This window comes from Mobula birostris, chromosome 10 (assembly GCF_030028105.1).
Source record: "Mobula birostris isolate sMobBir1 chromosome 10, sMobBir1.hap1, whole genome shotgun sequence".
Lineage (NCBI taxonomy): Eukaryota > Metazoa > Chordata > Chondrichthyes > Myliobatiformes > Myliobatidae > Mobula > Mobula birostris.
In genome coordinates this window covers 38306124-38331539 of record NC_092379.1, presented here as the reverse complement: position 1 = coordinate 38331539, position 25416 = coordinate 38306124, and the positions used below count along the sequence as shown (strand labels likewise).

General features: G+C 44.2%; 1 protein-coding gene across 1 annotated transcript in view; it reads left to right on the top strand.

The window, feature by feature from the left end:
• The first annotated feature begins 1405 nt into the window (after positions 1–1405).
• LOC140203600 (serine/threonine-protein phosphatase 2A 65 kDa regulatory subunit A beta isoform-like) overlaps positions 1406–25416 on the top strand; it is a 128979-nt gene continuing 104968 nt past the window's right edge. Inside the window, exon 1 of the mRNA XM_072269647.1 lies at positions 1406–1633. Coding sequence (XP_072125748.1) covers positions 1406–1633 — 228 coding nt within the window. The remainder of the gene's footprint in view (positions 1634–25416) is intronic.

Genomic DNA, 25416 nt, shown 5'->3' with positions numbered 1-25416 from the left:
CACTCGCCTCGACCGAAAAACTGCAAAAGCTCGGTTCCCAGACAAACAAGATAGAATAATGTGTCTTACTACTGTCTTATAGAATTTCAACATAATGTGTAGTTAAAACCCAAATATTGCAGCTACAGAGAAACTATTACATCAGCAGTTAGCATTACAGAGACGCCATTTCATTAGCCTTAGCAGTTAACATTACCAAGAACCCTACATGTGTTAGTCGGTATGTGTTCTAAGACTGGGGCTCTCAGTACATGTGTGATAAACAAAACAAAATGGTATGTGAGAGTTTCCATTTAATTCTGGCAGATATTACTGCATTGAATCAGATGGATTTTAATTGGAAACTTAAGCTTCAGGTAGCGATAAATGAATAGAAACTAAATAAAATTGTTAGTTGATTTCTCCCTGCTGAGGTGTATATTTTGAATGATAAATAATTGGTTGAATTGGAAGCTACTACCTATTATAACTTTGATTTGATTGCATCCCTAACAGAGACAGCATCTGACAAGAGATCTATTGTAGACAATTTGAAGGAAGTGCATGAAAAGTATCAGAAGGAGAGATTGAAGGCACAGGAGGCCAGACTCAATAAAAAACTAGAGGTAAGATTATTGTTATACCTTCTTACCTTGACTGTCCTGCCAGTCTTTGATTAGGGAAATAAGAAAGTTCTGTGTATATACTACTCCAAAATCAATTTGCTATCCACAATATTCATTGTTTAATTTGGAAAATTGTTGAAGAAATTAAGTATATGGTTATTCAAAGGACTTGATCTAGCTTTATTCTTTTTGTTTCTGTTCCATTGCTGGAAGATCCTTCATATCACCCTCAACTTATTCTTAAGGCCCTTTGCATTGCTATATTGCTTCTGACGTTCACAAGTCTTTGAAAAGTATGTAGCATTCAGTAGTGCATTAGGTTGTCTCACGGACAATGGAAACCGCATTTCAAGGGGGAGAGGGGAACCTTCAGGGACGGCTTCTGGGTCAGCCGTGACCGGACTCGTATCACACCCGAGCCCCGGAAAAAGACCGCCCACGCTGCACCCCGTCCGTCGGCGCCGAGTAAAACGAAGTTGTGGCCGGTAATTGCGCTGCGGGACTGTTTCAGGCCAACAGGTCCTGAGAACGACGCGTGTAGTGGGAGTTCCGGCACCGTCCACAGGAGGGCGCTGGAGCTGGTCAGCCCTCTCGGCGCCGACGCCTGCAGTGGGAGTTCCGGTATCGTCCACGGGAGGGCGCTGGAGCTGGTCAGCCCTCTCGGCGCCGACGCCTGCAGTAGGAGTTCCGGTATCGTCCACGGGAGGGCGCTGGAGCTAGTTAACTAACTCGACGCCGATGCGGCCCCACTGCCCCAGTCACAGGAACAGAGAAGACGCCAGGTGAGCCCCTCCCCAGCCATGAGCCCCTCGGAGAAGACGCAATCCAACCTAGGAGCAGGGGAACCCCAGCCCGCCACCCCCACGGCCTCCCCGACCCAAGACTCCAGGGAATCAGCACCCCACCCCACACCAGTGCGGATGGGCAGACAGACAAGGGGAGCCAGTACACGAGGACCGAGCAAGTCTTCCACCCCAGGGAACCACACAGCCCGAGAGTCGGAGGACGTGGGACAAACAAGAGGACAGGTAACCCCTATTTGCAACAACCAGGAGGGCCAAGTAAGGAGGCATCCTCACTCTAAACAGAAAAATGTAACTTGGGAACTAAGGCCCCTTAAACCTATACTAATTATAGGGGACTCTAACATTTCCAGGATCAAAAGATGCCCTAATAAGGATGTTCAATTGGACAGCTTTCCGGGAGCCAAATTCACCCATGCCACTGCTATCCTGACAAAGTTAAAGCCACAACTGGAAACTAAGAAGGTTATCCTTTCCTTTGGAATAAACAACAGATCACATCAACCAGCAACAGCGACTAAACAGCTTCAGCAACTATTAAGAATGGCCCATATTAAATTTCCCAATGCCAGTATCTGGGTGCCAGAACTGAACTTTAGCCACTGTTTGACAGAGGCAGAACAAGCAACCCTGGGCCAACTAAATGAGGTTATTAGAACAAAGAATTATATCCCTGCAGTCCTGGCGAGGCAGTTTAAGGTAGACAGAGACCACATCGATTGGACAGAGAACACAGCCCTGACCATAGTCAAGAGGTGGATGCAGTCTTTAAACTAGAGTGGAGACAAAGCCGAGAGAGGCAGGGTCCACGACTGGGAGAGACCATCGTGAACCTCTCCCGTACGTTCATCCCTACAGAAACCCAGCAAAAAGTTCTGAACAGGGGCCTCACTTTTGTACCAACTGCAAAACTCCATAAGGAGCAGATTGAGGAGGACATGGATAAGTTCGATAGGAGATTGGTACTCGTCCACTTTGTTGCGGAGGCAGAAGGTAGAAAGACCCATTTCACCCCTCGCTCAGACTGGAGCCCCAAGAGGAGGTACAGGTCAGAAGCGGTCCTACAATTCGAGAGCACACTGGATGAGATAATGGAGAGGGAGGGAGAAGTACAGGATAAGGCCAATTTAACTAGGAAGGAGAGAACAGCCCTGAAAGAGCTGAAGGAAAATATGGATATTGTTATCAAACCAGCAGATAAAGGGAGCAGCATAGTTATCATGGACAAACAGCAATATCTATTTGAGGCACACAGAGAATTAAACAACACCGAACACTGCACTAAACTAAAGGAACCCATATACTGGGAAACACACACAGAAATTCTGCGAGAACTAGAAAGAACTAGATACCTGGGGAAGAAGCAGGTGGAGTACCTGACAGGGATACAGCCACGAGCAAGAAAGTTCCATATCCTCCCCAAAATACACAGGAACCCAGACTCATGGACTGTTCCGGGAGAAATACCACCCGGCAGGCCCATCGTGTCGGACTGCAGCAGTGAGTCATACAGGATAGCAGAATACATTGATGCCTTCCTTAACCCACTATCGCAGAAACACTCCAGCTACATCAAGGACACGTACCACTTTGTCCGGATAGTCAATTCCATGTCAGTGTCCCCTGAGGCCGTACTCTTCACCATGGACATTGAAAGCCTGTACACCAATATAGAAACGGACAGGGGTATACCGGCAGTGAGCGATACCCTTCGGGAGAACCCTCAGCTAGAGAGACCAGACGAGGCCTTGATAGAACTCCTTCACCTCAGCCTAACTAAAAATGACTTTGAATTCAATAATGAATTCTACTTACAAGTCAAGGGCACAGCGATGGGAAAGAAGTTTGCTCCAGCCTATGCCAAAATATACATGGCAAAATGGGAGGAAACAGTTTATCCAAAGTGCCCCAAGATACCCATGTGTCTTTATAGATACCTGGATGACATCTGGGGAGTGTGGACACACTCGGAGGTAAAATTAGAGGAATTTATTCAAATCCTAAACACTCATCATCCATCGATTAAGGTTAAGGCCACAATAAATAGGGAGAAAGTTGACTTCCTGGACACTACGGTATTTAAACTAGCACCAGAAAATGGCAGCCAGAAACTAGCCACCAAAGTATTCTTTAAAACCACAGACACACACACCCTCCTACACACAGGGAGCCACCATCCCAAACACACCTTCAGAGGCATTGTCAAGGGACAGCTGACCCGGTTTCACCGCATCTGCACCAGGGCAGAGGACTTCCACCAAGCCACTACTATCCTCTTCTCTGCACTTAGACACAGGGGCTGCAGCAGACAGAGACTCAGACACATCAAATCTGACTTTTTAAAAAGTATCACAAATCCCCCAACACAGGACAACACAACACGGAAACTACCCTTGATAACGAGATACAGTGGGATGGCAGTGAATATTCACAGACAGTTAAAACACACTTTGAAGAACTAAAAGTGGAAGGTAGGGACACTGGGACAATACACCATAGTCTCAGCCTTCAAAAGGGGTAGAAACTTAAAAGACATACTAGAACCCGAACCCGAACCCCGATGTGAGGTTATTAGCTTTGCTGCTCTCTTGACAGTCACTTGTATCCATCATCATCATCATCTCCTCCTCCTCCTCCTCCTCCTCCTCCTCCTCCTCCCCCCCCCTTCCCCCCCTTCCCTCCCTTCCCCCCCTTCCTGGTATTCCCAGCATCCAGTGGCAAATGCTCAAATTAAAACTGAAGATGTTGTCCAATCTGAAACTGTTCTCGGATGGGGTGGCAGAGGAGGGGCCCAGTGAGGGGTCCACGTTGGATGGGTTTGGCTTGGGGAAGTGGTCCACGTTGATGGGTCCTGACCCTGATGTAGGAGAGGGTTTTGCATTTGATGGGGCCTGGTGAAGGGGTGGGTTCCACATTGGTGGGTCCTAAGGTGGGGCCCACATTTAATGGGGCCTCATGTGGGGAAGGATGTTTGCACTGTATTGTCCCCAGGTTGCTGAATGATGTGCTATAAGTTTTGACCTACCTTCATTTCCCTTTAAATCATTTTTAACATTAAAAGAAAGAGTGCCCGTCAGACAGTTATTGAAATGACTTTCAATGCCGACCTCATTATTCCAGTGACTTGAACAGCAGTGCCAGTGGATGCTGTGATTACCTGATGGTTTGGTTAGGCAGCCATTGCTTCTGTATGTATTAGTTAAAGTAGATTTTTCAATAGCTGAGCTTCTCCTCCCGACCAGAACTACACAATATTGTATCATTACAGTGGTCTAGTCACATTTGGGATGCCATTTCAATATTGCAAATCATGTAATTTAATGTCTGTTAGCTTTCTGAATGATTTTAGAGATTGTGTTAGGCACGTTTAACCTGTTACCAGTGGACATCTTTCTCCTAATTTGTACATTACATCGTTGTTTTGACTGGTTTCCCTAATAAAGTGGATTAAGGTAAATGCAAACAACAGGAATTCTGCAGGTGCTGCGTTCACCAGCAACTTTTATGTGTGTGGATTAAGGTAAACGCTGCCTTGTGTTGCACACCAGAGAGGTGCAGGATTTACCTCCTTGAGACTTTTGCAGAGCAGAAACACGTAAAAAGCATGTCATGTGTTTCATTTCCTTGTCATTTTTTCCTTCTGTTAAATTTCTTTTTGAGGTAGCTTTCTGTGCTGTTCACCTGGTTTCAGAGAGCAAAGTCTTGCACACAAATCAGAGTTAGTCACTGAAGATTTAGTCAACGTGGAGAGACAAGTACAGCAGGGGAACAGGCCCTTCACCTCTTCTCTCTGGCGTCTTCTCTCTTCATCTCTTCCTAACAAAAGCCTCAAGCCCAACCTTAGTGCCCCTCACCAGAGAAACCTCCCCTTAATCATAAGACCATAAGGTGGAGGAGCAGAAGTAGGCCCATCAGCCCATCGAGTCTGCTCTGCCATCCAATTCTTCCGGTCATTCCCATTCCCCTTGCCTCCTCCCCATACCCTAGCTAATCAAGGACCCATCGATCTCTGCCTTAAATACACCCAATGATTTGGCCTCCACAGCCGCTCATGGCAACAAATTCCACAAATTTACCACCGTCTGACTAAAGAAATTTCTCTGCATCTCTGTTCTAAATGGATGTCCTTCAATCTTGAATTCGTGCCCTCTTGTCCTAGACTCCCTGACTGTGGGAAATAACTTTATCATATCTAATCTGTTCAGGCCTCTTAACATTTGGAATGTTTCTATGAGATCCCCCTCCCCTCATTCTCCTGAACTGCAGGGAATACAGCCCAAGAGCTGCCAGACGTTCCTCATACGGTAACCCTTTCATTCCTGGAATCATTCTCGTGACTCTTCTCTCAACCCTCTCCAATGTCAGTATATTCTTTCTAAAATAAGGAGCCCAAAGCTGCACACAATACTCCAAGTGTGGTTACACGAGTGCCTTATACAGCCTCAACATCACATCCCTGCTCTTATATTCTATAGCTCCAGAAATGAATACCAACATTGCATTCGTTGCCTTAACCACCAACTCAACCTGGAGGTTAACCTTTAGGGTATCCTGCTCAAGGACTCCCAAGTCCCTTTGCATCTCTGCATCTTGAATTATCTCCCTATCTAAGTAATAGTCTGCCTGTTTATTTCTTCCACCCAAGTGCACGACCATACACTTTCCAACATTGTATTTCACTTGCCATTTCTTTGCCCATTCTCCTGAACTATCTAAGTCTCTCTGCAGGCTCTCTATTTCCTTCACTTATCTTGGTATCATCGGCAAAATTAACCACAAATCCATTAATCCCATGGTCCAAATTATTGACATACATCGTAGAAAGCAGCAGTCCCAACACCGACCCCTGTGGAACTCCACTGGTAAGCGGCAGCCAGAATTGGATCCCTTTATTCCCACTCTGTTTTATGCCAATCAGCCAATGATCCACCCATGCTAGTAACGTCCCTGTAATTCCATGGGTGCTTATTTTGCTAAGCAGCCTCTTGTGGGCACTTTGTCAAAGGCCTTTTGAAATCCAAATACACCACGTCTACCGCATCTCCTTTGTCTACCCTGCTTGTAATCTCCTCAAAATCTTGCGGTAGATTTGTCAGGCAGGATTTTCCTTTCAGGAAGCCATGCTGGCACTGGCCTATCTTGTCATGTGCCTCCAGATACTCCGTAATCTCATCCCTAACAATCGATTCCAACAACTTCCGAACTACTGATGTCAGGCTAGCAGGTCTGTAGTTTCCTTTCTGCTGCTCCGACCCTTCTTAAATAGCAGAGTAACATTTGCAATTTTCCAGTCATCCGGTACAATGCCAGAATCTATCGATTCTTGAAAGATCATTGCTAATGCCTCTGCAATCTCTCCAGCTACCAAGGGTGCATTCCATCAGGTCCAGGAGATTTATCCACCCTCAGACCATTAAGCTTCCTGAACACCTTCTCAGTCGTAATTTTCACTGCACATACTTCACTTCCCTGACACACTTGAGTGTCCGGTATACTGCAGATGTCTTCCACTGTGAAAACTGATGCAAAATACTCTGCCATCTCTGCGTCTCTCATTACAATATCTCCAGCATCATTTTCTATTGGTCCTATAGCTACCCTTAACTCTCTTTTGCCCTTTATATACTTAAAAATGCTTTTAGTGTCTTCTTTGATGTTAGTCACCAGATTCCTTTCATAATTCATCGTTTCTTCTTCCATAAAACTGCAACTTTGAAGCACAGTCGTTGTATGCACAGACTTTCCCATCTCAGCCTCTGAAGCTTGTAACTTCTCCAGGGTTGTCACAGGTCTCTTCATGTACTCCCTCACTACTCCCCTTCTTGCACGGTCACTCAGTTTTCGAGAACGGCCTACTCCCTTCAGATTTACAGCTGTGCCATATCCTTTCCATTTCTTGATGATTGACTTAACTGTACTCCAAGGGATATTCTGCGACTGAGAAATATTCTTGTATCCATCTGCTGACCTGTGCTTTTCAATAACCTTTTCGCGGAGTTGCCTGGAGTGTTCTTTTGTCTTCGTGGTGTAGTTTTTGCCAGGATACTGACTCACCAGTAGTTGGACCTCTACTTCTTCTTCTTTTGTGTTTTATGGCAGTTGGCAACCAGTTTTTCAGTGCATTACCGCCATCTGCTAGACTCGTGGTGTTCCAACCAAATATGTCCTGGAGTTCTCTACTTTAGACAATCTAGTTCAGCCTGCAGTTCTCTATTAGCATCACTCTGTAGTTGCAATTCCTGGTGACTGCTTAATGCGCTCATTAGATAATGCCACAAACTGCTATCCCTCCCTAATTTTCTCACATGCTTTCATGTAGTTGCATTACCTCAATTACATTGATTTCATCTGCATCACTTGTAAGACTAAAATCGTCTTGTTAAAGAATAGTAATTATTGCACGTTATACTTTTAAAATTGCTGTTTTTCCAAGTCTGCTGCTTTTTCAGGTTTTCCTTTTCTTGGATCGTAGCCTGCAGTTGTTTACTGAGACCTCGGAGTTCTTCTTCATTTGCTTCCATGTTTTCATTTTATAATCCAAATGTAGATAATTCGCTTTGTAACACACTCCTTTTCTTTTTGTATCCTTGTAATAATTTCCTCCATTTCCCAATCTCCTTTCCAATTCACAGTTGTTCTTGTCGGGTACTTCTATTTGTTGTTGCAGTTCTGCACCCTGGGCTTCAACCCTAAAATCTGAGTATTTTCCTTAAGTTCTAAAACATATTTCTTAAATTCTTTTTTTTCATATTATTTTTAATTTTTTTATTGTACAAAAAACAGCACATCTACAAAAACCACGACCTTAACAAAATCTAATTAAATATCGAGCAGCAAAAGGGAGAAAAGTATGAAGGCTAAAGTAAACATACACAGCAGAGGTGCACCGCACCAAAAAACCTCAGTCCTCACCCCGTGAGAAAGTCCAATACAGGGCCCCATATCCTTTCAAAGATGTCCCCTCTGTCCTCATTACATAGTCTCAGTCTCTCCAAATGTACAGTATTTGCCAGTTCTCTCAGCCACAGATCGTACGTAGGCGCAGAGTCCATTTTCAGCATTTGCAGGATTAACTTCTTAGCAATCACCCTGTCAAACAATACAGCCTTTTTTTCATACCTATTGGCTGAAGATAGGGAGCTTGTTGCTCCAAGGATGGCTATGAGCGGGTCTGGTTCCCGTCGCTTCCCATAAGCCGCAGAGAAAGAGTGAAAAATACTTTTCCAGTATGCATAAAGCTTACAACATGACCAGAATGAACGTGACAAGTTACTGCTCACAGATTTACATCTATTACAAACTGGTGAAACTTCAGGGTAGAAACTGTGCAACTTTACTTTGGAACAATGAAGTTTATGTATTGTTTTAAACTGTATAAGTGTGTGTCTGACGTTGACCGAACAATCATGTATACTCTTTAAACACTCATCCCAGACCTCCTCTGTCAGTTCTATACCCAGTTCATCCACCCATGCCTGTTTAAGACCTGCAGTATTCACCCGAGCTGCATTCTGTAGAATCTGACAAAGATAGGATACCGCACTACGAGTAACAGGATCAAATTTATTTATTGCCTCCAGGGACTCATGTTTGTCTAAAACTTCGAAGTTAGGTATATATTTCCTAACATAATCTGAATTTGTAAATATCTAAAAAAAACTAGATGCAGGGATATTATAAACTGCTTGTAACTGTGCAAATGAGGCAAAGCTTCCATTACTATATAGGTCACCTACACTACAGATGCCTCTCTGTTTCCAGGTAGAAAAAAACAGTATCATTCAGGCCAGGCAAAAAGGAATGATTGTCACAAATCGGAGTGTTAATATAAATTTTTGCGGCCTTAACGTGGAGTTGAATCTGCTTCCAAATTCTTGTAGTGCTGCCAACCACGAAGCTGTTACTAAAATGTGACTTATTAACTGCAGTGGGGCAAATAAGGAGAGCTTGTAAGGAAGTCTTTTTACAAAGCACTCGCTCTCTGAGTAACCATGCTGGGCACGAGGCTGAGGTAGAGGGTGGGCCTTTTTTCCACCATGCAAGCACGGATAGGTGGGCAGCCCAGTAATACATTTTAACGTCCAGTAGGGAAAAACCACCTGCTTCCCTGGGCTTTGACAAGTGTTTTTTAGTAATTCTAATGGCTTTATAATTCCAAATGAAGGGTATAATAATTGAATCCAATTGCTTAAAATATGACAGAGGAATAAATCATGGAATTGACTGGAAACGATGAAGAAATCGTGACAGTACAATTATCTTGATTGCATTAACCCCCCCCACCAAAGAAATCGGAAGGGTTTTCCAAAAGTCAATATTGCATTTAACCTGCTCACCTTTGTTTCGCCAATTCACTTGCAAAAGGTCATCTGGGTTTTTTGTATTAGTCACACCAAGATAGGAAAAATTATCATGAGTTATTTTAAAGGGAATGGACTGTAAATATGCTGTATTAAACCACTGCAGTGACTGGCATTAGTTCACGCTTATCCCAATTAATAGAGAAACCTGAGAAACTACCAAAATGATTAATTAGAGTCAGAAGGGCGGGTATTGATGTTTGTGGGCTGGAGATAAACTCATAGTCATAGTCATACTTTATTGATCCCGGGGGAAATTGGTTTTCGTTACAGTTGCACCATAAATAATAAATAGTAAAAAAACCATAAATAGTTAAATAGTAATATGTGAATTATGCCAGTAAATTATGAAATAAGTCCAGGACCAGCCTTTTGGCTCAGGGTGTCTGAACCTCCAAGGGAGAAGTTGTGAAGTTTGATGGCCACAGGCAGGAATGACTTCCTATGACGCTCTGTGTTGGATCTCAGTGGAATGAGTCTCTGGCTGAATGTACTCCTCTGAAAACCCAGTACATTATGTAGTGGATGGGAGACATTGTCCAAGATGGCATGCAACTTAGACAGCATCCTCCTTTCAGACACCACTGTGAGAGAGTCCAGTTCCGTCCCCACAACATCACTGACCTTACGGATGAATTTGTTGATTCTGTTGGTGTCTGCTACCCTCAGCCTGCTGCCCCAGCACACAACAGCAAATATGATAGCACTGGCCACCACAGACTCGTAGAACATCCTCAGCATCATCCGGCAGATGTTCAAGGACCTCAGTCTCCTCAGGATATAGAGATGGCTCTGACCCTTCTTGTAGACAGCTTCAGTGTTCTTTGACCAGTCCAGTTTATTGTCAATTCGTATCCCCAGGTATTTGTAATCCTCCACCATGTCCACATTGACCCCCTGGATGGATACAGGGGTCACCATTACCTTAACTCTCCTCAGGTCTACCACCAGCTCCTTAGTCCTTTTCACATTAAGCTGCAGATAATTCTGCTCACACCATGTGACAAAGTTTCCTACCATAGCCCTGTACTCAGCCTCATCTCCCTTGCTGATGCATCCAACTATGGCAGAGTCATCAGAAAACTTCAGAAGATGACAAGACTCTGTGCAGTAGTTGAAGTCCGAGGTGTAAATGGTGAAGAGAAAGGGAGACAAGACAGTCCCCTGTGGAGCCCCAGTGCTGCTGATCACTCTGTCGGACACAGAGTGTTGCAAGCACACGTACTGTGGTCTGCCAGTCAGGTAATCAAGAATCCATGACACCAGGGAAGCATCCACCTGCATCGCTGTCAGCTTCTCCCCCAGCAGAGCAGGGCGGATGGTGTTGAACGCATTGGAGAAGTCAAAAACCATGACCCTCACAGTGCTCGCTGGCTTGACATCATCAGCGTATAACGAAAGGTGATGTTTATGTCCATGCATATCAATAGGAGCTATCAAAGGGTCCTGTCGGATGCTAACAGCCAGTGGCTCAATGATAACTGCAAACAAAAATGGAGAAAGGGGCAGCCTTGACGAGTCCCACGATGAATTGCAAAAGGGGAGGAAATATTCTGATTAGTGATAATAGAAGCAGATGGGTGTGAATAAATTATCTCAATCCATTTAATGAAAGATGGTCCAAATCCAAATTTCTTAAGTGCAAACATCATATATGGCCATTCCACTTGGTCAAACGCATGTTGCGCATCTAATGAAATGACTACAGCCTCTTCTGCATGTTTTGTGTATAAAGTATTGAAAGGATGTCGCAAATTAAACTGCATATATCTACCTGGCATAAAGCCAGTTTGATTTGGATGAATAATAGAACAAATGCATTGAAATCATCAAGAGATCCTTCATATGAAAAGGTATTCAGAAACCAAGACAGGGTCAGCAGGACTTGCGTCAACTTCTGACATGCTTGCAGAATCTTCTCCTGTTGCAGTCAAGGGTGTGGATGTTAGGGAGGAACACCGAGAAGTGGAGAGCCAGCAGGCCTCAGTCTTTGTCTCAGAACCCTCCAAGATCATCTTCCGACTCAGAATCCATTCCATGAAGTGGGATGAGATGTACTCACATTACCTCTTCCAAAAGGTAGAGGGGAGCACTTTGATCCACAGCTTTAAGGAAGAGGTCCGGTAGCACCCTTGCAAATGGCCATACTGAGGAGCTGCAAATGCTTCTATGCCATACTCCTTAGTTACTCCCATTGACTTCCATTGACTTGGCAATACAGGGGATTGATATCAAAATTCATGCACTTATTTACAAATCCTTCCATGGCTTCATCCCACCTAGCCCACTTAGCCTTTCCCGGCCAAGTATCCCAAATCTTGTCTTCCCCTGTTCCAGCTCTGGATTCTAATTCTCCAGATGTTCCCACACTCTGAGACTCCCACCTTGCATTGTTATCTCTGCACCTCCTTCCAAAAAATGTCAAACCACCTGTCCAATCTCCTGTTTAACAACTAACAATTTTTAATCGTCCAAAACACTGCTGCCTTGTTCTAACATGCACCAAGACCTTTCATCCATCTCTTCTGTCCTCACCAAACAACCTAAACTCCTAGTTAAACAACATTTCAATCTTAAGACTCTTGCTTTCAATCCCGTCTGTTTCTGCAACCTCTCCCACACCTACAAATCACCCCACCCCCAATCTCTGCACCTCCAATTCCAGCATCTTGTTCAACCATGACTTTAAGCACTCTGCTATTGATGACTGTGCCTTCAGCTGTCTGTGTCTCAAACTCTGGAATCCCTTCCCAAAACCTTTCTGCCTCTCTCCCCACCTCTGTGATGCTCCTATGAAACTTCCCATCGACCAAACTCTGGTCACCTGTTCGAAAATCTCCTTTCACGGCCTGGTGTCAAATTGTGTTTGATGCTGCTGCTATGAGTGTCTCAGGACCTTTTGCTGTGTAGCTGTCAGTTCCAGTTCCGTCATAATTAACCTTTAGGCTCATCGGCCACTACAGCACAGAATCAGGTCCTTTGTCCTGTCCAGTCCGTACCAAACTATTATTCCACTTAGTCCCAGCTGCCTGCACCTGAACCTCGCCCTCTGTACCCCTCCTATCCATGTACTTATCCAAATTTCTCTCAAATGTTGAAATCAAACCCTTATCCACCACTTCCTCTGGCAGCTGATTCCACATTTGCACCACCCTCTGAGTGAAGGTTCACCCTTAAGTATTTCACCTTTCACCTTTAACCTATGACCTCTAGTTCTAGTCTCACCCTTCCACCATGAGAAAAGCCTGCTTGCATTTATCCTATCTACATCCCTCATAATCTTGGATACCTCTATAAAATCTCCCCTCATTCCCCTACACACCAGGGAATAAAGTCCAAACCTATTCAACCTTTCCCTATAGCTCAGTTCCCCAAGTCCTGGCAACGTACTTGTAAATTTTCTGTGTGCTCTTTCAATCTTACTGATATCTTTTCTTTAAGTAGGTAAACAGAACTGCACACAATACTCCAAATTCGACCTTACCTTTGTGAAAGATTGTTTCTTTACATTATGAACACCAGTTTTGTTTTTATCAAACGTATCTGAAAATGACTTCAGGCATATTACTATCTTTACCTGCTGGTTCTTAATTATTTTGGTCGGTTTCCTCTCTTGTGTTCCCAAGTCAGGTGGGTGTCACTTAAATGTTCCCTAGGCCATGGGAAAGGAGTTATGGGCAATTTATACTTCTGCATTGAATTAGTGCCATAGGTACGGCGTAACCACGTACCCTACGCTGTAGCCTGACGTGCATCTCCCCAAAAATGTAACCACGCGTTGCGGTGACGCAGACAGCAACAACTGATTGGTTGGCTTGATAGCATCGCATTTCCTCCTGTGCATTTCTGGTTGCTTCTTGTCTCTCAGTGGCCGGACAAGCACAGAAAATTCACCCTCCTTCTGCCTCAATCCATTCAATGCTCGTACACACCATCTCCTCCTGCGTCTTCCCTCCTTTCTACGTTGCAGTAACTTCAATAAAAGTAACTCTTGTTCAACATTTATTAGCTCCAACTGCAACATGATGCGCTCAGTTTCAGTCGCCACTGCTTGAAGTACACGAAGAAACTCAACACAGTGGCATAGAAACCCCATCGCCAACTAGCGTTTTGGCGGTGAATTGCAGAGCGACGCGGACACACCAGTGCAGAAGTATAAATGCTCACAAGGGCATAGACCACTTGCGTAGGCTACGGCATCGGCTACAGGTTAGAGCCGACGCAGAAGCATAAATCAGCCTTAAGGGTGGGGAGGGTGGAGAAGGGACAAGTGGAGGCCAAGTCAGTCAGATGACATCTTGCATCTGGCTTCGATCGGCTGTTTCTTTGTGGCAACTATTCACCTGTCTCTCTGCTGAGTGCACAGATTGTTCTTATTAGCACTTGTTGATGTGGAAATGTCTTTGGTACCATAGTATTATATGGGAGTTGAATTCCAAAACAGTCCAATTGGCTCAACTAATCTGTCTCAATGTTTTGCCCCCCACCCCATACAAGAAAATAGTACTGATCATATTTACCCAATCAGCTCCTATCTGTCTTTAGACTTGTTTCCATCATGCACCTGTCCAGTCTTTCTGCTGCAACTGTGAACTATGAAAACAAATTCCATGGCTTCTCCAATATCTCCGGTCTTTTGTTTGAAGTTTCTTGCATTTACTGCTGTATCCATGGGCCTTTGCAGTGGATCCCATGACTACCACTGGTCCATCTTTGCAACATTTGAGAAAACACTGTCATTGCAGCATGCTGGGTTCCCTTTGTCCTTACCTACCAGCCCACGAGCCTCTGTGTCCAGCACTTCACTCTCCAAAACTTCTGCCATCTACAACGGGATCCTACCACTAAACACATCTTCTCCCTGCCCACCCCCCACTCTCGCTTTCTGCTTGTCCACTCATCGCTCCCCACTGATCTCCCTCCTCCACTTATCCCTGTGAACTGCCCCTAGACCACCTCCCTCACCACTATTCAGACCCTTAAACAGTCCTTCCGTGTGAGGCGATAGTTCACCAGCAGGTCTGCCTGGGTCACCTGCTGTAACTTGGTGCAGCCTCCTCTACATTGGTGAGATTCGGCGCAGATTGGGGTATCATATATTTGAGCACCTTCACTCTATCTGCCACAAAAGGCAGGGTCTCCCAGTGGCTGTCCATTTCAATTCAACTTCCTATTCCCATTTTGGAGTGTTGGTTGTCTCCTCTACTGCTTGAAGAGGCCACACTCAGATTGGTGGAGCAACATCTCATATTCGATCTGGGTAGCCTCCAGCCTAATGGCACAAACACCGAGTTCTCCAACTTCCAGTAATCTTTCCCCACTCCCTCCTTCTGTCTGTTTCCAGCCCTCATGCGGGCTCCCCTCTTACCCTTCTCTTCACTTCCTCTGGTTCCCCCCTCCTCCTTCCCTTTCTTCCATGGTCTCTATCAGATTACTTCTTGTCCAGCCCTTTACTTCTTCCACCTATCACCTCCCAGCCTCTCACACCCCCCGCCCCCTTCCCCCTCACCTGGTCTCGCCTATATCTTTCCAGCTTGTACTCCTTCCTCTCGCCGCACCACTTTATTCCAGCTTCTGTCCCCTTCCTTTCCAGTCTGTCCTGATGAGGGGCCTGTTTATTCCTGTCCAGAGATGGTGCTTGACCTGCCAAAGTCCTGTGTTAGTGTGACCTGTGCTGTTCCAACAAGAAAGATTCCAGTTTCAAGGTCACTCAAGTTAAGAGCAGTGGGGTAATCAGGTTGTTCTCACTGAATCCTGGTCTTCATTGGTGTGTTTTCTTGCAGGGAGTGCTGTTGGAGAGAAGTGGAAACACACTAAATAAGGAGAAGTATGTGACCTAGCATGGAGCAGTGTGCAGGGGAGCCGGCTGGATTCGAGCTGGGGACCTTTCGTCCCCAAGTCCGACTCTGATGCCACTACACCACCAGTCGGGTCACAGAAGGAGTATAGATGGGGAAATGCAAGCAGGCTTTTTCCACTGAGGTTGGGTGGGACTGCAACTAGAGGTCGTGGGTTAAGCGTGAAAGGTGACAAGCTTAAAGGGGAAAATGAGGGGAAACTCAGAGGGTCATGAGTGTGTGGAATGAGCTGCAAATGCAAGTGGTGCACGCAGACATCCCACCCTGCAAAAACTCATTTCAGGGAGGTAGCACCATCAATTTGCGAGAGACTCCTGGAACTTTCCGGAGAGCTGGGATAGCTGCAATAGAGCAGCTCCTTAGCAGATAGCCGGCTAGTTTAAATAACGTTAGTTATGATAATGAATGAATGACACCTGTTAAACTCACCTCAACATGTCTTTTACAGTCTTAACCCACCATGGGCAATAGAAAAGTCACTGTTGCAAGCAGTGCAGCGAGCAACACTGTCATTATTTTTGACACCTGTTAGGCAGGGGTACTCTTTAGTGTAGTCTGGGGTGAAGTACGTTTTATATTTTCTTTTTTCTTTTTTTGGAACACTCTGCCATCCATCCATCCTCTCTCCCTGCGCCCCCTCTCCCCCCTCCCTACCCCTCTGCCTCTCTCCCCCCTCCCCCATTTGTGTGTGTGTGTGTGTGAAAAAAATCCATTTCCAGGATATTGTACATAATTTGCAGCCATCAGGGAGCCGCTGTCGATGTGCGGGTGACTCCTGCAACTTCCGCGAGAGGCGGGATGTCTGTGCATGTGAGCTCAATTTCAACATTTAAGAGAAGTTGGGATGGGTACCTGGGTGGCAGTGGTGTGGAGGGCTATTAACCCAGTGCAGGTTGCTGGGAGTAGGCAGCTTAAATGGTTTTCTATGAAATAGATCAGCCTGGGGCCTGTTCCTGTGTTGTATGACCTATGGAAGGCTATCTTAAGTATGAAAAAACAGTTCCAAGGGAAGCTGGAGACAGAATCGGATGCACCTTAGCTTTGGCAGAGTTTGCATGCTATTACTAAATACAAGGTGAAACCTAACATCATAAATGGCTGAATTAAGATGAATGCCTTTTATGTACACTTTGAAAGGCAGAATAAAATTATACATGTGTAATTCCGTGCAGCATCTTATATCTGTCTCAGAGGCCGACATCTGAACAGCTTTCCAGAGGGTGAACTCTTACAAAGCTTCAGGCCCAATGGTGCACCTGGCAAGGCACTGAAAACCTGTGCCACCCAACCAACCGGTTCAAAAGGGAATGTATCTCATTGGCACTGAAAACCTGTGCCACTCAACCAACCAGTTCTATAGGGAATGTATCTCATTGGTACTGAAAACCTGTGCCACCAAACCAACCAGTTCTACAGGCAATGTATCTCATTGGCACTGAAAACCTGTGCCACCCAACCAACCAGTTCTATAGGGAATGTATCTCATTGGCACTGCACTCACCCTTGCACCAGCTGGTCAACAACAATGCCTACGTCAGCCTACTGTTTATTGATTATAACTCAGTGGTCAACACCATCATTCCTTCATTACTGATCAACAAGCTTCAAAACCTGAGCTCCTGTACCTCCCTCTGCAACTAGACCATCGACTTCCTGATCGGGAGATCAAAAATAACATCTCCTCCTCCAAGACAATCATCAAAAACTTATTGTAACTTAGTTATTTTGTTTTCTGTATTGCAGCCACAAAAAACAAATTGCACAACATATGCCAGTGATAATAAATTTGATTCTGATTTTATAATGAAGGTCCACGAACAACGCATCATTATGCATTTTAAACACTATTTATTTTGAAACTTGTAGCAATTTACTGTCTTTGGGCTGTACTTTTGCAACTTTGCACTTTACAATTGCTGCAAAGCAGCTAATTTCCTGTCATATGAGACAGTATTAATAGACCTGGTTATGGTCTCACTGGAGACTTTGCTCCAGGAGGTCGTCATGCCCTTAACAATAAGTACTGTAGAACTGGTGAGTAAGGCGAACAGATTGAAATTACAAATGAGGCTAGTATCTGGATCCAGACAGCACCAAGGAAACTCCAGTCCTTGTATCTATTCAAGAGACTGCAGAATGGATGAGCAAAATTACCATAGTACGATGGTAGAAAGAATACATTTTCCAAAATCCCACCTCTTTCTTCTTGAGGTTCCCCTCAACTGGAAGGAAGTAAACGTAACCCCACTCTTTAACAAAGTTGGGAGAAGACAATTGCAGAGAAAATACTTAAAGCCTATCATTGAGTGAGTGGCAACAGCACATTTGAAAAAGTTGGACTGATCAGAATTGGCGTGTAACTTGTTCAAGTTTGCTGAGAATTGATGAGGAAGACAGTAATGCTGCTCATTAGACTTTCAGAAGACCTTGAATAAAGTGCCACAGAAGAAATCATAAAGCACATGGGATTGAAGGAAATATTCTTGTGTGGGTTGAGGATCAGTTAATAAACAGAAAATAATGACCAGGAATAAATAGGTCACTTTGAGATTGGGAGGTTGTTGACTAGTGTTGCAGGAGTTGATGTTGAGCTCTCATATTCAGTCAATACCAATGATCTTGTTGAGAGGGTTTACAGTAATATACAGTATCCATGTTTGCTAATGATACCAAGTTGGGGTCTGATGATGCAGAGAAGTTTTAAATGGATGTACACACAAAATGCTGAAGGGACTCAGCAGATCTATGGGAATAAATAAACAGCCGATGTTTTGGGCCAAGACCCTTTATCAGGGCTGGAGAGGAAGGGAAAGATGCCAGAATATGAAGGGAGGAGTAAGGGAAGGAAGACAAGTTTGAAGGTGATAGGTGTAGACAGGTGGGTGGAGGAGGGGTGAGGGAGAGAAGAAGTAACAAGCTTAGAGATGACAGGTGGAAAAGGTAAAGGACTGGAGAGTGGACCATGGGAGACAGGGAAGGAGGAAGGGCACCAGAGGGAGGTGATAAACAGGGAGGAGAGGTAGTAAGAGGCCAGAGTGGGGAATGGAAGGGGCAAAATTACCGGAAGTAATTCAAGTAAGAGAAATCAATGTTCATGCCATCAGCTTAAAGACTACTTAGTTGGAATACGAGGTGTTGCAGTGTGGGATAAGGGAACAATGAGGGTTGGTGGCAGTGGTTGGGAGATCTCCAGAGCCGGTGAGGTTGCTGGTGGTGTCAGAGACAATATCCTGATGGTCCCAAGTGAGGTCCTTTTCAAGGGGTCAGTAAGAGGAGGTGTCCAGAGAATTGACACCTGGTCCCAAGATTCACAAAGCTGAATGGTTGGGTAGGCCCATTGTTTCTGCCTGCTCTCGCATCCACATACCACAACTCCATTTTATCCCTCTTGTTTCAGTTGCGTCCCACCGACATCTGCAAGTCACCTTCCAGCTTCTTACATCATTCCCCCCTCCCCCATCCACTTGGCTTCACCTATCACCTTCAAGCTCGGTCTCCTTCTCCTCTCCCTACACTTTTATTCTGGCATCTTCTCCCTTCCTTACCAGTCCTGATGGAATGTCCCAGCCTGAAGCATCAACAGTTTATTCATTGTTGGAGCGTGGACGAAATCATCAGAGAGACAGAGTCACTGGTAGGTACAAAGCAGCCTCTGTATTCGACACAAGCTACAGCAGGCATCTTACGGACGGAGACACCTTCCGCAGAAAGGTCTGCTAGGCCAATGCGGGCTCAATATTTATATGCTAAACACAAAGGCAATCGCTACTTAAAAAGTTATAGACAATGCTTCCTTTTGAGGCTACATACAAAATATCACACCATCCTTTCCTTCCAACGCCAACATGTCTGGGTTGGTATCGACAGCCTTTAGGAATGTAAATTAAGTCTACGATACATTTATTTGGCATTTCCCATGCTAACATAGAAAACAATTAATACTTATAATGCATAGATAATACTGTCTTCAAAACTACAGCATCAGGTCAAACTACGGCGCCAGAAGCACAGGAAGTGCATTGTCAAGTAGAAGTCTGGTGGCCAAAGTCACTTAAATGTAAACAAATCATTACCCCCAAAAAATTCACTCTAACATTCATTTCCATAGATGATGCCTGACCTGCTGAGTTCCTCCAGCGTTTTGTGTGTGTTGTCCTGGATTTCCAGCATCTGCAGTATCTTTTGGGTTTTAAATGGATTCATGCAGGTTATGTGAATCTGCAAGGTCACAGCTGATGGAGTGTAATGTGGAAAAGTGCAAGAGGAAATTTGGTAGGGAAAATAGAAAAGTAGAGTAGTTAAATGATGAGAGACTGTAAGGAGTTGGTGCTCAGAGTGACCTGGGTACCAGTGTACGTGAATCACTGATGCCAAAATACAGCAAACAATTAGAAAGACAAATGGTTTGCTCGTCTTTATTGAAAGAAGAAGGAGTACAAGAATAATAACATTCAAGTACATTTATATAAATATCTGGTAAGATTGTGCCTGGAATATTGTAAAGAGATCTGGTCTCTCGAGCTAATAAAGGATATGAAAACAAACGAGACTGTAGATTCTGGGATCTGCCAGCAAAAACAAAACTCTGAAAGAACTTAGCTCATCAATTAGTATCTGCAGAGGAAGAATACAAGTTGATATTCCAGGCTGAGACCTTGCACCAGGAGTGGACTGGGTGTGAATAAATGATATACTGTACAGTGGATTCTGGTTAGTTATCCTATCAGTTAATCCAGACAGCCACTTATTTGGGACAACTCTAAATCAACATAAACTAATCAAAAAAATAGCCAGAATTTCCTCACTTATTTGGGACACAATGCCTCTGAACTGGGACGGGAGAGTATTGCCAAACAGTTTCTAACTAGCGTCAGTTGTGTGCACTTGTGTGCCATTAAATACTCCACCGTGCTTAGAGTGAACAGTTTTTAAATATCATCAGCTTGTGTTCAAAAAAGCAGTGGTTCATGTCAGGGATAGGTAGCGAGAAATAAGCAGTAAGACAATTCAGAACTGTTTTTCTCACTGCAGTTTCAAGCAGTCAGGCTTGGAGATGCAAGAAATGGCTGGGAATGAAAATGAAACAATTTCACTGCTTCAACAAATTAGAAACCACGAAGGAAGTTAAGATATTGATAATCATCTTGAATGCTACAATGAAAATGAGGATTTGGAGAATGCAACAGTTTCTAACTAGCATCAGTTGTGTGCTTGTGTCTGGCCATGTGACACTACAGCATGCTTAGAGCAAATAGGTTTTAAATAGCATCAATTGCGTATGCTTGTGCTATGGTATTCATTTGAGCCTACTGATGCCAAATGACAAAGCAACAATTTTTGACACGACTTCAACACTGATTTTGTTCATTTACAGTCAATCAAAAAGAACAAAGCAGCGTACACTGTATGAACTCTGCTGTCGAGAACTATTAGGTGTTATCATAGTACTACAGTTATATTGGTAATATTCTAATTTGTTCTGTATTTATTTAAATACATAATTTGTTGCTCAGTTGAACATAGTTTGCCCTTTCAAAACTATTTTCATGAAAATTTGGCTAATTGTGGCAGCCACTTAATTGGGCCAAAATGTACTGATCCTGATGTGTCCCCATTAACTGGAATCCACCATTCTGATAAATGGATGCAGGGTTAGTAAGGTAGAAGATCAGCCATGATTGCACTGATTGGTAGGGCACACATGAAGAGGCAAAGTGACCTACTTCTGCTTCGATGTTTTTAATGATCTCAAAAGCACGGTCAAGATCAATGAGCCTACCTTCAAAAGTCATATTCCATTAACTGCACCAACAGCCTAATTGACTATTAAATCACCAGTTTTACATCAGACTATAAATCAGGCCTCATATGTAACATTAGAGTACATCACCTGTTCTATCCATGCACCAACAATTGACCCCCAAATCCAAATCTCACAGGTTACACAAACTGCTCGTTTCAACCAAGATAACCATGTCAACCGGGTGACACTTACCGACAAATTGTATTGCCCCTTGCAGAACAGGATGGTGCAGGGTCAGAAGCACTGGGTGCTTACTAAATGGGATAGGTGGACCACCACAGAATGAAAGTATCATGACTGCATTTAGTATGCTGGGCACTGACCTACATGATTCACTGCCAATGGTCACGTCAACTGGAACTTGAGGAAATGATATGACCTTCTAAAATATACCAGTGTTGCCTGCAAATTATGTGCATGCAGTAATTGTGCCCTGTACCCTAGTTCAGCTTGCAACTCCAGTGAAATTCCTGCACATTCTCAGTAAATTTGAAAAGTCTTAATATCTCTTCCACAGCAGAGGACAACTAACTGTGAGTTATTAAAAACAGCTCCAATCTGAGAGAAGCCAAACGCTAAAGATTTGTCAGCACATTAAAAGGCAATGCTGTTCTTTCCCTGTTGTTGTAATTGTAGCTGGTGATTTATTTCAGTGAGGACTTTGTGTAAGGCAACCTGCACCTCAACTTGGTATCTTACTGAAGTTCAGAGAAGAGAATGTTCCATAAAGATTCTGGGCGTAAACAAACTTCTGCAATGAGCCTTTCTCCACTTCCCCTCATGTCAGGATGAGTGGCTGTCCCAGCTCTGCTTGGTCCCTGTTATTAGTCACAGAATTGTACAACATAGGGACCTTGTACATTTGACCCATTGTGTCCGTTCTGTCAAAGAGCTCATTTACACTAATCTGATTTCCTGTTATAATAATCAATTAACCTAGTAACTCACACATCTTTTGAGTGTGCCTCAGTAGCAGCACGGCAAGTTCCTAATGGGAATGGATGCATCTGGTGGGATCTCAGAATGAATGTGTAGCCTCCACAGACAACACTAGAGATCAGGAAGGAAGCTAATGTTTGTACCAGACCTCCAAGGTAATCAGTTTCTCTCTGTTTGATCCTGTACCATTCCCTCCTACCATAACACACATCAAAGTTGCTGGTGAACGCAGCAGGACAGGCAGCATCTCTAGGAAGAGGTACAGTCGACGTTTCGGGCCAAGACCCTTCATCAGGACGAACTGAAAGGAGAGCTAGTAAGAAATTTGAAAGTGGGTTGGGGAGTGGGAGTGGGAGGGGGAGATCCAAAATGATTGGAGTAGACAGGAGGGGTTGGGATAGAGCCAAGAGCTGGACAGTTGATTGGCAAAAAGGATATGAGAGGATCAACTGTCCAGCTCTTGGCTCCATCCCTCCCCCTCCTGCCTTCTCCTATCATTTTGGATCTCCCCCTCCCCCTCTCAAATCTCTTACTAGCTCTTCTATCAGTTCATCCTGACGAAGGGCCTCGGCCCGATATGTCAACTGTACCTCTTCCTAGAGATGCTGCCTAGCCTGCTGCGTTCACCAGCAACTTTGATGTGTGTTGCTTGAATTTCCAGCATCTGCAGAATTCCTCGTGTTTGCTCTACTACCATAATACCATTCTCCTCCCTTCCAACCACCATTCCAGCCTTCGCCACAACTTGTCTACTTTGACTCTCCTTCATTATCTTTAAAATTCTTTAAGAAAACCTAAGACAAAATATTAATTTGCATACAAGAAATATTTTGCTGCTAATCATTTCCCCACCATGCTGTATATAAATAGCGCACATCCCGCACACTGATTCTGTTTGAGCGTTGAACTGTCGATATGTTGATATATGCAACCCTCGTGGATGTACGTAATGAATTCCGCCAAGCGTGAAGGCCTTGCACTGAGGATGTTGCAGTTAATATTGGAGATGCTGAAGTCACCCACTGCAACAAACGTGTTGCTTTTCGATCTTCCCCATATTTACCTGTGCATATCTCAGTATCTATATGCTCAAACTCTAGTTCGCTAATAGGAAGCGGGTAGTACAAAGCCACCTGAGTGTTTGCACCTTCGTTAACATTAATGTCTAGTCTAGTAGTCTGAGTGGATAAATCCTCTAATGTTTCCTCACTGAGAGCAACTGTGACATTGTCGCTGATTTGACAACACACCTCTCCTTTTATCTCCCTCTCTATCTTTATTGGTGCTGTTGTGGATAGTGTAGTTGACTGGCAAAAAAATACAGAGAGTAATAGATCAATTGTACGTATGGGTGGAGAAATGGCAGATGGAGGTTAACCGGGACAAATCCTGTACCTTGGTAGTCCAAATGGAAAGAGATAATACTGTCAAGGGCAATCTTAGCAATCTTGATGAGCAGAGGGATCTTGGGGTCGAAGTCCGTAGATACCGGAAAGTAGCTACACAGCTTGACAGTGTGGTTCAGGAGGCTTACGGAACACTTGCTTTTATTAGTCGAGGCATTGAGTTCAAAAGTCAAGAGGTTATGCTGCGACTTTCGGGCCACATCTGGATATTCCATACATTTCTGGTTGCCCCATTACGGAAAAGATGTCGAGGCTTTGGAAAGGGTGCAAAAGAAGTTTACCAAGATGCTATCTAGATCAGAAGGCACGCGCAATGGAGGTTATAAGATCATTGGATGCATAGATAGAGTAGACAGACTATCTCTTTCCTAGGGCCTGCATTCGGATAGAAGTGTAATCTCAGAGGAGATGTGAGGGGCAATATTTTACACGGAGACTGGGTGGTGCCTGGAATGAGCTTTCTGGGTTGATGGTACAGTCCGACACCTTAGGGATTTTTAAGCAACATTTCAACAGGCACATGAATGTGAGGGAAATAGAAGGATATTCACATTCTGTAGGCAGAACAGAGCGGTTAGTCATTTGATTGTCAGTTTAAATAGTTCAGCACAACATTGTGGGCTGAAGGGTCTTTATATAAGGATGTAATGTTGTATGTTCTATGATAGAACCATGCATGATTTCAATAATTCCCCCTGTTTCTGGCCAGCCTTCCCCCCTCAGCTCTAATGAAACACCATCGGAATGAAGCGATAGCTCTCTTTCTCTCTCGTCAGGTATTAACGGACCTGTTAAATATACCAAAGGTAATCTCTTTTTATTAGGGATATCCTTCCTCAGCATTTTTTAGCTGTAGAAATTGTTTTTTTTTTGTTCTTTCGTTACCTTAAGACCATAAAAGCAAAAGACATAGGAGCTGAATTGGGCCACTGCTCTGCCATTTGATCATTGCTTATCGCTTTTCTTCTCAATTCCATTCTCTTGCCCTCTCCTGTAACTTTTCAGCATTTGACTGAACAGGAACCTAGCAACTTCCGCCTTATCTACACCGAATGACCTGGCCTCCACAGTCGCCTGTGTTGTGCTAATGAATTCAACATATTCACAACTCTGAGGCTAAAGGAAAACCCCCTCATCTCCGTTGTAAATGCACGTCCCTCTATTCTGAACCTGTGCACGTCGGTGCTAGACTATCCCAGATAGAGGCAACATCCTTTCCAATCCCAGTCCATCTGTGCCTTTCAACATTCGATAGCTTTCAATGAAATTACACTAACCACACCACCCCCGTCTAATCCTTGAAATTCCAGTGACTACATGACCAGAGACGTCAAACGGCACTAATATGGCGAGCCTGTCATTTCCGGAATCATTTTTGCATTTTTCTGAACCTTCTTGGAAACCAGTCAAACGGCAGTACATTCTTTCTTTGATAATGGCCCCAAGACTGCTCACGGGACTCCAAGTGTGGTGTCACCAGTCCCTTATAAATTCCCAGCGTGATATGTTTCTTTTTTCTCTTTTTGTCCTCTCAGAATGAATGCTACAATTTTATTTACATTCCTAATCACAGACTCAACCAGCAAGACCATTAGGGAGTCCTGCACGAGGTCTTCCAAGTCCCTTTTCACCTCGGATTTTT